The sequence below is a fragment of the Pipistrellus hanaki genome (genome assembly GCF_964339955.1).
Source record: "Pipistrellus hanaki genome assembly, chromosome: 12".
Classification (NCBI taxonomy): Eukaryota; Metazoa; Chordata; class Mammalia; order Chiroptera; family Vespertilionidae; genus Pipistrellus; species Pipistrellus hanaki.
The window spans coordinates 6,392,436-6,404,934 of NC_140514.1; the positions used below are offsets into that span (position 1 = coordinate 6,392,436).

Here is a 12,499-nt window from a genome sequence, read left to right on the forward strand (position 1 = left end):
CAATTCTCCTCCACGAAAATCCTTCTGAGTCAGTTGGTAGAGCCCTAACTGATTCTTTCTAAGAAACTGCAAAACACCGAATTCTAGGCTTATATAGAATTATTTATTATTATTATTATTATTATTCAGACATTCACCTATTTAATGGCATTAATTTTCTCTCTGGATTTTTTTTCCTACCTAAACATCACTGAAATGAACATCCTTATCCTTATGTCTATATCTCCACACATTACTGCTTTTCTTTTCATAGACTGGAATCCTGCAGTGCAAAACTGCTGTGCCGAAGACTAACATATTTTTAATTGTAATAGATATTGACTAATGGTTCTCATCCATCAACAATGCACGGAAGTACTCTTTTCCTCACAGACCTACCAGCAACAGGTGCTGCATCTGCTTCACATTTTTGTCATCTTATGAGTATAAGGGGATACAGATCCTAGGACATCAGTTGCATTTCCTGACTGCTAGGCCATTTGAGCTCCTTTTCATGCACTTGTTGGACTTTCACTCTGTGACATGGTCTCAGGCCATGGCTGGGCCTTCATTCTCAGGGCCTTGCCTTTGGGAGCTGCCACACCTGCTCTAGTTCAGTCAGGAGGAGAAGGAGCACAGGCACGTCTTCCCCAGCTCTCGCTCCCGCAGAAAGTTCCAGACACTGCGAGGCAGGCCTGCGAAGCCTTGAGGTGGTCAAGAGCAGGAGTCCCTTTTGTTTGGAGGAGGGTAAGGACCAACACGTAACTCCTGCTCACTCCCTTCCATCACTGTACCTGCTCCCTCATCTACAGCTAAGTCTCAGGTCACACAAGGTGCATTGATGAGAGACAGCAGCATCAAGGCCTTCTCTGCCAACCGGAAGATGGGCAGGGAGTTTCCATGCTACTGAAGCCATGAGTCTATGACTGCCTATATTTCCACACTCGCAGGAATTTACAAACAATGATTGGAAGATGAGGAGGAGCAACTTTCAAAGTATCTAGCATATGGTACCAGCTGGCCACGATCAGTCAGAAGCGGTGCCAGCGGTGGAGCACAGGACTGAACCAGTCGGGGTGTCCTGGCAGAGGCTCAGGCCTGCACTCCCCCTGGACTACCTGAAGCCAGGCCTGGACCCCTTGCAGACCAGCCCTTGCCCAGTCCTGCTGGGACCCTCCCTGGAGACCGCCATGCACCCACTCTTGCTTAATTCCTTAAACAAGAATTTCCGTGTCTAAACAAACCATCTCAGCTTTATTATCTCAAGGAGTTTAAGCATGAGATCTTTAAGAAACTCATTTCAATAACAATTAGGGGACCATCATAAGGGGAAGGTAAACAATACTTTTCTCTATTGGACTGTTGCGAACACTCAGCAATTCCCTGATCCATGGTGAATATCAAATACAAATACCTTCATCTATGTGCTTACTGTGAGCACACACATTCATACCTCAGTGGACACACACACACACACACCCTAACCCGCAACACAACCCCGGAAGCTCACGAGCTGGAATCCACAGGCCCGCGCTTACTTGGCCATGGCCGCAGAAAACTCCTCTGAGCTCTTGGACTTCTTCAGCAAGGCCTGGCCCTCGGGGCTGAAGCCATACGCCTCTTTCAGGGTGCACTGGCTTGTCTTCAGGATGAAGCTGCAGAGTTGGGGGACCTCCAGCTCGACCTAGAAGACAGAGGAGCGGCACCTTAAGACCCTCCATCAAGAAGGTGAGATACCCCAGCCCCACCCCCGAGGCCCAGGGCTTCCTCTCTAATCAGACACCAAGAGGAACCGCAGGTGTCCTTAACAGGCCTCAGGAGCTCTCCTGAATCAACCTAGACATAGTCCTACTTAAAAAAAAATTTTTTTAAATTCATTTCAGAGGGAAAGGGAGAGAGAGGGGGGGATTAAAACATCAATAATGAGAGAGAATCATTGATCAGCTGCCTCTTACATATCTGCTACAGGAGATAGAGCCCGCAACCCGGGCAAGTGCCCTGACCAGGAATTAAACTGTGACCTCCTGGTTATAGGTCGAGGCTCAACCACTGAGCCATACCAGCCAGGCCTCTTTTTGACTTTTTGTTCTGGGGTACCAAGTCAAGGAGGATGTCTTTTACTGGTTCTAGAAGTGGTCACTTCAGCTATAAAGGGGTATGACTGGTTAGAAGACATGTAGCCTTAGGAGTGTGAGTTAATAAGAAAAACAGGAGGTGGGAGGAGGGCTTCCATTGGTTTTAATAGCAAAGGTGTGCTTAAAAGTCACACACACACACACACACACACACACACACACAAATCAGAAAAATCAAACCCGTCCATATCTCTTAGGAACCATTCAAGCCTTCACATCTAGCTGGATTTAAATAGCTCCCTACTTGTTACCCAGAACTGTTAAAACACATGCCACATGGTGGGTGGGATCCCTATTTGCACTATCTAACATGGGAGACACCAGCTGGGTGTGGCCTTCGGGCCCTTGAAATGCGGCTGGTGGGACTAAGAAACAGAAGTCTTACTTTTATTTCATTGAAATGGTTACATGTGGCTAATGGCTACCTTATTTGACCACACAGACGATGGGGCCTTAGAACGAAGACTCCCTGAACCCCCATAGTGGCTCTTAGCGTTGTCCCATATCAACACGCATGAGTGTGCTCAGCCTCAATACGAAAAGTCTGACTTGAGAACAAACTGCATGCTTCCCTTTTCCCCCCTTTCCCATTTGTTTTTTTAGTAAAAGAAGCTATTTGACTGAGATGATCAACACCGCCTTTCAGAATGCTCTCCCGAGATGTCCACTCCCCTTGCTCACCCACCAGACCTCTCTCGTCATGTTCAATTACAATGACATCTTAGAAGCTGGTGGGAAAATAAATCCGGTTGGCATTTTTTTTGGGGGGGAGGGGGGTGCAGACAACTTCTCAGCAAAGTGGCTTTCACACGGAGGGCCAGCTCCCAGCCCTTTGAGATCACAAACGTCTTGGCATGAGCTGGGTTTGCTCAGCTGTGGGCTACGGGTCGTCCAGTGCCTTCCTCCCTCACGCCCTCCCCTTCCTACCTTGCAGTTGATCTTGGTGACACTCCTTGAATCAGTAGACGTGGGGGCGCCACTGGAACTCTCGGCTTCATAGTTGTACACGTACTTCCTGAGGTGCTTGAATCGAGTTGTGCCTTCTAAAATGAGGAGAGATCAGTCAGCCACGCAGCAGAAATAACTCTCTAAGAGTCAGTTCTGGGCAGAGAGGGGCAGTGGCATAGATACTTTTTAAAAAGGTAATTAAACTCAAATTATTTTTAGTTGACTTTGTATTATGCTGAATTTTCCCTTTATCAACTTAATGTCTCCACCATGTTTTGCTGAGGCTAACATTTCAATTAGCTAGATTTCCTTGAATATGTCACTTGAGATACAAGGAGGTGATTTTCAAGTGGTGGGGCTCAGAAAATCGATAGGAGAGACTGGAAAATTAAGAAGACAACATAAAGCAGAGATCTCTAATGCCTTGTCAGCTAGAAAAAAGCACAATCCTGTGGTGCTTTCTTGGTTTTCCTAAATACCAGAGACGACGCTCATTAAGCATTAGGGGTATCTGGCTGAGTGGAGAAACACCTGAATGTTGCCATTGAGCTTGAGAGGAATTTATTGAACAATTTGAGAAAAAAGGGACATTTGAGACAGCTGCAGTGATGGCAGATTTCCACCAGATGGCAGTGCTTCCCCATCAGAGGCCAGCCTCCTGCTCTCAGAAGAACACAGGGTACCACAGCAAGGCCAGCTCCCTTGACCCTTAGGGGTCAGGTAAACACAAAGGGGATCTGGGTCACTGCACAAAGGTTAAAGTCAGCGTTTGTTCACAGTCATGTGCCTGGAATCAATGATTAGCCACTGACAAACAGGATGGTGATGTCCCAAAATGTCCAGGGGTCAACAGAATGACATTCTTTCCCCACCCCACCCCTGGCTAGGATAGACAGGAGGTCAGGGAGAAAGGAGCTGAGACCCCTTGGGGTGGGCAGAGGCCCAAGGAATGGCTCCTAGGGCTCAGTGCAGCATCCTGGCATCTTGATGTGCAGGTGGGTGCGTGGGTGGGGGTTTGGGGTGCCCTTCCATGCCCAGTGGGGAAGCGCCTTACTTGAACAGCTCGGGTTGGCATTTTCCAGCACTTCGTCCTCTGTAAGAAATGGAGAAGGAGAGCTGTGGGTTTTCCCTGTCTTCCAGTGGGCCCTGGGGTCTTATAGGGAGGACCTCTGCACGCACAGCACTTTTCTCTTTTAGGAGGAAGCAGGTTCTGGAGAACCGTCTTCCCAGCCCCTCCATCCCCTGTCCCTAGGCCTCCCCCCACCCACCAGGCCCTGGCCCCTGGCCCTAGATGTGACTGCCCTCCCTCTGACCCAGGTCTGAGCTGCCCCAGCAGGTCTGAGTCACCCCTCCTGCCACTGGCTTTTTGCCCCTCTGTCTGGGTTCTTGGACACCCTGGATGCTGTGGCCCAGCAGGGTAGGCGGGTAGGAGGCCGCGGCACTCACCTGCCCGGGCACCTGCTGTGATCATCAACAGCAGCAGCGCCAGCAGCGCTGGGCCTGATGGGCCCATGGCCGACCTGGGCCTGCTCCCTCTCGGCACCTCGCAGGCTGGGCCTGGCCTCAGGACGTCGCTGGTTCCACACGCAGGGGTACACGCAGGGGTACACGCAGGCAGGCCTCCGCACTGAATGAGAAGGTGAGAATGCGCTCCCTGAGTCGGCACCCTATTTATATGAGGCCGCCCGCCCCGCTTTCGGAACGCCCAGAGAACTGCAGAAGGTCCAAAGGGCGGCCCCCGGCCTGTTTGCTTTTCCAGGGCTCCTCTCAGAACCCGAGGAGGGGCCTGCGGCCAGGGGGCTCAGCTGGGACCCAGACAGAGCCACACCGCCTTTCCTCTGGCTGGCTGGTCCTCTCCTGGGGGTGGGGTGGGGGGTCTCAGAGGGCGAGGCCATGGGGACAGTGGGCTGGCATCTGAGAAGCCTGCCTGGCCCAGCAGGGCCTTCAGATGGCCAGGCACTGGGGCCAACCCACCCCAGCTCCCTGGTCCCACTTTGTAGCCCACTGGGGAGCCAGCCCTTCACAGCATGTTGGAGGAGACATTTTTCTCTCCATTCTTTCCCATTTGGGTGGATATTGGGTTGATAGGGCATCCCTAATCCCGATAGATATGTGTGGCTGTGGTTATCTGCTCAGGATTCAGGTCACGGGAAGGCAGCAGAGAGAAAGGGGAAGGAGGGAGGTCTGGCGAGTAACTGACTCAAAGTTACCCTGAGGGGCCTGAAGTCACCTTGAGGGGCAAAGAAGTCATATTCACAGCAGGAGCCAGGTGCCCAAATCGTCCAGAATCCCTCATGAAGTGGGGGTCTCCCCACCCCCCACTCCACACCCCAGAGCCCACCCCTTTGGCAGAGTCCTCTGGGCAAATTGAGGGGAGGAGCCTGGGCTTCCTCCAGAGATTGGGAGGCTGGAAAGGAGAAGCAGAGTAGTGGACTGGATATGCCGCGTTCCTCCCAAACATCCGGAACCTTCTCCGCAGGACCGTTCCCACAGGAGACTATCCCTAGCCGTAGAGAATCACGCTCAGTGCAGATCGCTGAGGACTGGCCGTGTCCACAAGGCACCTTCAATCTGGTTGGGGAGACAAGATGGGTAAACAGGAAGCTGCTGGTGAGCCATGGAGGTAGGCTGTGGGAGGGGCAGAACGGTGCAGGTATGCCTGCTGGCAGAGTGGGCATGGAGGGGCCATGAAGAGAGAGTGTGGACTAAGGAATACCCTAGGCGCCTATCACAGAGTCACTACTTGCTGAAACGCGTTGTTTCTGTGCCAGATCTGGATGTAACCAATAATTGTGAAGCTGTTTAAGTCTTCTGGTGGTAGGACCGATGATTCCAGAAGAGTCATGATCTGAAACAGTAGTAGTGTACAAAGACCACAATGTGGCCTTATTCCTAGCCTCGGAGCCCCACCCTTCTCCTCATTCATGTACGGTTTCATGGTGTTTAATACAACCCCTGCGGGCAGCCACCCTCTCTTCAATGGTCAGCTGCTTTGCATCCGTGGCATATTCATACTGTAAAGAGGAGATATTACGAAGGTCTCAACCCAGGGCTGGCCAAGCCTATGCCACTGAACTGTGAAGGTGCTGGAGAAGCTAGACACTCCAAAATGGCATTTCTCTGAGCATTAAAAAATTTTTTTATAAATAAGATTTTACTCTTTTTTAAAAAAAAAATATATTTTATTGATATTTTACAGAGAGGAAGGGAGAGGGATAGAGAGCTAGAAACATTGACCAGCTGCCTCCTGCACACCCCCTACGGGGGATGTGCCCGCAACCAATGTACATGCCCTTGACCGGAATTGAACCTGGGACCTTTCAGTCGCAGACTGATGCTCTATCCATTGAGCCAAACCGGTTTGGGCAAGATTTTACTCTTTAATTATAGCTTACAGTCAATATTATTTTGTATTGGTTTCAGGTGTATTCTCTGAGCATTTAAAACACACACACACACACACACACACACACACACACACACACCTATTTTAAGTGACTGACTTGCCAGAGAAGGAGCTGCTGTATTTTAGGAAATGGTCTCTTTAAGGAGAATGGGTGAGTCACAAAGAAACCAGACAGAGATGGCTAACTCTAATTTACCAGCACAAATACAGGCTTTCTATGTTGGGAACAGATGGAGTCGCTGTCCTTGAATCAGCATCAACAGACAGATGTGATTTTTATGATTTGAGAATAAAAATGAATCTGATTACTTGGGTGCAGAGAAAACTTGTGGGGTGTTTGGCTCTCTCTGGGTTGACTGTCATCTCTAAAGGAGAAAGCCTGGAGACTGGGGTGATCTCCTCCTTTCTCTGATTTCCTCTGGAAGTCACCCTGTGCTGGGCCTCCATGCTCATTCTCAAGTACACCAGCACCACAGCACATGTTGAATTGTTGAGTTGAACTTGAGCATACTCACGAAAATACGATAAGGCTTAGTGCATAAGATGTTTCTTAAATTACAAAATCTACCTAGATCCTTTTTCAAAAGCGATTTGAAAATATAGTTTTATTTGGGACCACAGATATCACCCTTCATTCCTTCCTCTTTAAGTAGAACATTTCTCAATTCCCTCTCCTAATAATGTTTTAAGTTTCAAGACTATAGACCAGTTTTCATATAGAGACCTCAGATAGAATGAAGAGTCAGAAAACCTTCCAGTATAAGTTACTCATTGGACAGAGAAAATACTGGTTCATAGAGGCCAGCTTTACATAAAGGAAAGCAGTGTCAGGAAGACCTGGAATTGAATCCCGGCTGGGTTTCTGGTGAGTTTTGAAAGCTTGGGCAGAGACTTCACCAGCCTGGGTCTCTTTTTCACCATCCCTAAAACAGAATTAAAAGATCTACCTTCCCCATAGGAATTTTTGTGAGAATGAAATGAAACAATTATGCAGATAGTTGCGTTGATAGCATGATGCCCAATAAAGAAAAGATCCTCAATAACTGGTAACTTATGATGTGTATGTTAGAGAGGAAGTGCCTTTTAGGGTACCTATGGGAGCTAGCTAACAACAACTTCTATGAAAACAGGCTAATAGGACGAAAATAGGAAATCAGTGCTGAAGATAGGGTTCAGAAACAAAAGAGGGCATTCAGGAGGGGTACGGATAGCTGTGGCTGCTGCTGAACTTGAGACACCATTTATCTCTGCTGATGCCTAATATTCTGGGTATTTGAAATCACTGTTCTCTTGAGGGGAAAGGAGGCCTTGCTCCAGCAGACAGACCAGTGACTCCGGCAGAGACACACTCTGCTGTCACAAAGCTAATCTCAGTGAGTGGCTATGGCTTATCAGTTCATGAATGCAAAGTCCCATGGGGTGAACCATCGGTCTGAGAAATCACAGAGCTCTGGGAACCCATTGGAAAGCAGCCTGGCCAGCGGAATTTTAAGGAATTGGATAATGTGGGCTAAAGCAGTGAGGGCCTCTGGAAGGGAGCCAATGCACTCTGTTTATCTGAAGATGACAGGAAGGGTCCTGGCCCAGTCTAGGAAACCGTGGATGCTATGAAAGGCCCCTCAGAAGCCCACATTCTGAGTTCAGTGTTGTTCTCATACTGAAATAGGTGCTCTGGTACAGAATTTGGTGAATACAAATCAATGAATCGATGCCTTTCATATACCAATGGCTACCAGGATACTTATGTACAGTGACCATGATGCTAAATAAAACAAAGGTATCTGGATTTGATACAAAGTACCTCCAGCTATGCTGCCCGGAACACTCATTTGGCAAATAGAGACGAGTATTGACAATGATTAATTAGTCTATCTCTTTTCTGCTTCTGATGGCATTATAATTGCAAATGATGCCCAGAAGCTGGAAATCTTGTCAACTTTAAGAATTATAGATGGAACTATTCCCAGTGTGGTCTGTACATGCCAATTCTCTCTCTCTCTCTCTCTCTCTCTCTCTCTCTCTCTCTCTCTCTCTCTCTCACACACACACACACACACACACACACACACACACACACACACAAGAACTATCAAGAAAAGGTAGGGGCTTTCACGTGAATGACACAGGTAGGAGATGGTGGAATGGGCCAGGGTCAACCAAATGGAGATATCACCAATGGATGATGAACTTCCTGTGAGGAGGGAGAAAGAAACCTTCCTACTCTGCCTTTCTGCTATCCAAGAGCCAAGGTCAGAATGCTGAGGAGCAGCAGTTCCTTCTAGGGGAAAGAGGCCCAAAGTCAGCACTGTCCATGTGCACTCTGTGGGATGAAGTATCACTTCCTTGACGATGCAGAGCATATCCATCCAGCCCCACCTGCTGCGAGGAGCCTTTCACTTGTCCAGCCCAGTTAGACCTCCAGGCCTCTGACCCTGACCTCCTATCAGTTTCTATATAGGGCAATGGACCCCAGAGGGCCTTCCGACAAACTGTCTATATTTTTCTCCAGCAAGATGACTTAATTTTTCACCTGTTTACATAGTACTTTGACAACCAGAGAGATAAGCTTGGAGGGCAAGAATGGTATGCAGTTTTCACCTTTGTATTCTTCTCTCCTCTCCCTCACCAACACCTCTTCCTGGCTAGGCAGATAGTAGCTAAGGAGTAAACACTCTGCTTATAATGTGGGATGGTCCTTGTGAGATAGGTTTGCTTTATATGTTTAGAGCTTAATGCAGAATGTATGGTGAATTTGAATCACTATGAAAGGGGGCAGCATCTGTAAACCAGGATCATAAACTCTAAGATTCTGAGTGTTGGTTCCATCTGTGTGACTAGATGACCTCTTAGACCCGTTGTAGCTCGGACTACTTTGATTCTATGAGGACGTGGTAATTTAAAAAAAAAAAAAAAAGGCATACATTATATGGGGTTCAAGCCTCAGGGCATTTAGGGGCTGAGAATTCAGAACTATTAAGCAGGATGGGTTTTCCAGGAGGTGACCCACCTCTACAAAGACACACTGCCTGAGAAATAGAACACTCTCACCAATGAGCAACACTGGTCAGGGTGGTCAATTACTCTTTACCCATTTGTGTGTGTGTGTGTGTGTGTGTGTGTGTGTGTGTGTGTGTGTTAAGTTTTCTGACTAAGAACCATGAAAGAATTACCCTCATAAGACTGAGACCAGTGCTCATAATAAATGGCTGGCTGGCTGGCTGGATAAATAAGCCTCAGCATTCCTAGGACCACTAATTCTCTTTAAGGACTTAAGGAGCCCCTGAGCCTTCTGTCCACTGAGAGCTTACCAAAAAAGTAAAGGGGCATGAATACGCATCTCAGCTAGGAATGAGTGCCCATAAAGCCACAAGGGAGGGTCTACACAACTAGATCGCATTGGTCTAAAGTGCTCTTACGGGCTCTGGAGGAGGTGAGACACGAGCAGGATCTTGGTTGATGGACGGAATTGGGTTGGGTGGCACCACTGAAGAGCAATGGCCTGAAGCTGACACTATGTTTGACATGTTTGACAGCCTGTAGCCCAGCCAGCCAGCTGAGTCCACGGACATGGAGAGGTGAAGAAAAGTTGGATGAGGACTGGGAGAGAGCATACTTCGCTGTGCCTGGGCTGTGGACAGGACTTTTTGACCAATTCCATCTTTGTTTAACCATGGGTTACTGTATAAACTGCATCTTATATATTTAGCATAAAATTTAGCACATATATTATGAAAACTCTAGATTGTATAGAATGCCATGGGTATTGGGCTGAACCTCTTGGTCCAGAGGGGCGAAGGGAAATGGAGAAGTTATTAACGTGGGGAGGAGGAAGAAGTCAGGCCACCCCCAGAACTGTCAGCTTTGGTTACTAAAGCAAAAGTGGGGGTAGAAACAAGTGGGGGTAGAAACATTAGTTTCAGGGGCGCCTTCTCTTTCTTTTTTTAATGGCAACATTTCGCTTTTTAATAAAGTCATTAAAAATAATGGAGACCTTTAGTTGTTCTATGGTCAACCCTGGAAAGGGACTTCTTTTAAAAATAGTTTTATTGAGAAAAAATTAATATTATAAAATGCACCCCTTTAAAGTGAAAAATTTAATGGTTTTAATATATTCACAAGATTGTACAACCATTACCACAATTAATTTTGGAACATTTTTATCACCTCAAAAAGAAATCTTGTACCAGTTAGGCCTGCCTGCCTAACCACCCCTAATCACCTCCGCCTCGGCCCCCGCCACCATGGTTTTGCCCAGAAGAAGGACTGGATGACTAGAAGATGTCTGGTCTATCTGGTCTAATTAGTATATCACCCTTTTATTAGTATAGATTTTCTTCCAGGAGGTTTATAGTTTTAGACGTTATGTTTATGTCTACGTTCTATTAATTTTTGTGAATGAAAGATTCATTTTGAGCCTTATTTTTAGACATTTTCAGGTTCTGTGAGCTTGCGCATAGCCACGAGTGACCTCTTCCGCCTCCCTGCTAACAGGGTGCGACCTCTCCTCATGTGAGGATGACATCAGTCCTCTTGCTCAATGAGCAAGGCCAGTCCCTTATCAGGGCACTGCACCTCTCGGGTGCTTTCCAACTGGTGACCAGTCACATGGGTCTGAGAGCCACAGTCACTGAGGGGCTGGGCCCTGAGCCCTTGTCTTCTCAGAAGGAGAAAAAGGGATGTTCTCGGTCTCTGGGTCTGCTTTTGTAGTTCATTGCCCTTTGATGACCATTCTTCTTTTTTTCTTTTGGAAAATATGCCCTGGTTGAGACATGAAGCTCTCCTGCACACAAAACAGCTCAATATGTTTTACAAGCAAATATATACAAAGCTAATAATACTTAACAAATAAAGTGACACCAAACATCTTAGAACGGTTGCTTTGGGGTGAACTGGAGAACAGGGGTTGGGAGTAGTGATGTGAAGTCAGGGTGGGGAAGAAACAAACAACTAAACAACCACCACAAAAGGAGAGGGGGCCTTCATACTTCACATGGTTACTGTGTGCCAGGTGCTGGGGAGGGTGAGCAGTCATCCCTCTGCTCAGTCAGGTCGTTCCAAATATTTGTTAAAAAACATTTTTTTTTTATAAAGCACCAAAAATGTACCTATCATTGTGATAACTAAATTTCATAGATGATCTCATTTACGATTCAAAAGAAAAAACCCACAAAATAGGTATTTTAACCCCAGTTCCTACCCATAAGGAAGCCAGGGCTGCCTTCTGCATTACTCACCCAACTCTACTGTCTTCATTAGGCAGCTAGAAGAGATGATGATGGATGTGTAAGAGGGTCAAATAGCATCAGGTTGCATTTCAGTGATTCTGAGCATCCACACACTGCTTACGCTCTATCAGGGGAAATAAGTCAGGGTTATATGAACAAGAGCAGCCACTGCACATTGTTGTTAGGTTTGGTAGGGCTTTGGTGTTCATTATTTCTTTTAATCCTTTTCATAATAATGTGAGTTGGTGGTATATATCACAGGTGAGACACCCAAGGTTTCCTGGAGTGCAGCGGCTTTCAGGATCACCTGGCATCACAACTCACTGAGCTAGAGCTCAAGCTCAGCCATTCTGTGCTTTGTACTCCACCAACCTGAATCTCAATGAGAGCATTAGGAAATCCAGATCTCTAAATCTGGCTTATTTTTCCTTTTTTTTTTTTTAGAGCAAAAAAGCCTGGGGTTCTGAGCCTGAGCTGCCTCTCAGAGAGGATACTAAGAGAGACAAAATGAAAACACCATAGAAAATAATGCCGCCAAGAGGAGAGGGTTGGTGGCTAAGTGGCATTTGCTAAGCTATGCCTTTGTTAACATCCAGACTTCCGAGGAAATGTGATTGGGGAAAAAGCACCGATGTGCCGAGACACCTGTGCTTGCTGCTCTTTGGATGAGGTCTTAGCATAAATGCTGTTGATTGTTAGTTTCCCCTTCCAAATGCCTGCATACATTTTCCTCAAGTAGGTAAACAGGAAGCTGGCTCAGACACCTCTGTTCTTTTTCCATTCTTATCCTGCTCATCATGATCTTG

General features: G+C 47.1%; 2 protein-coding genes across 4 annotated transcripts in view; one reads left to right on the forward strand and one right to left on the reverse strand.

Moving 5' to 3' along the window:
- Window positions 1–4,703, reverse strand: part of APOB (apolipoprotein B) — a 37,855-nt gene extending 33,152 nt beyond the window's left edge. The window contains exons 1-4 of the mRNA XM_084900717.1: window positions 4,509–4,703; window positions 4,117–4,155; window positions 3,042–3,157; window positions 1,518–1,663 (exon numbers count right to left, since the gene is read on the reverse strand). Coding sequence (XP_084756843.1) covers window positions 1,518–1,663; window positions 3,042–3,157; window positions 4,117–4,155; window positions 4,509–4,575 — 368 coding nt within the window. The 5' untranslated portion in view covers window positions 4,576–4,703. The remainder of the gene's footprint in view (window positions 1–1,517; window positions 1,664–3,041; window positions 3,158–4,116; window positions 4,156–4,508) is intronic.
- Window positions 4,704–5,456: 753 nt separating this feature from the next.
- The window catches only part of TDRD15 (tudor domain containing 15), a 545,892-nt gene continuing 538,849 nt past the window's right edge, over window positions 5,457–12,499 (forward strand). For 2 of the 3 annotated variants that reach the window (XR_014796493.1, XR_014796494.1), the window contains exon 1: window positions 5,457–5,685. The gene's annotated coding sequence lies outside the window, so the exon portion shown is untranslated. The remainder of the gene's footprint in view (window positions 5,686–12,499) is intronic. The other variant, XR_014796495.1, reaches the window with a different exon arrangement.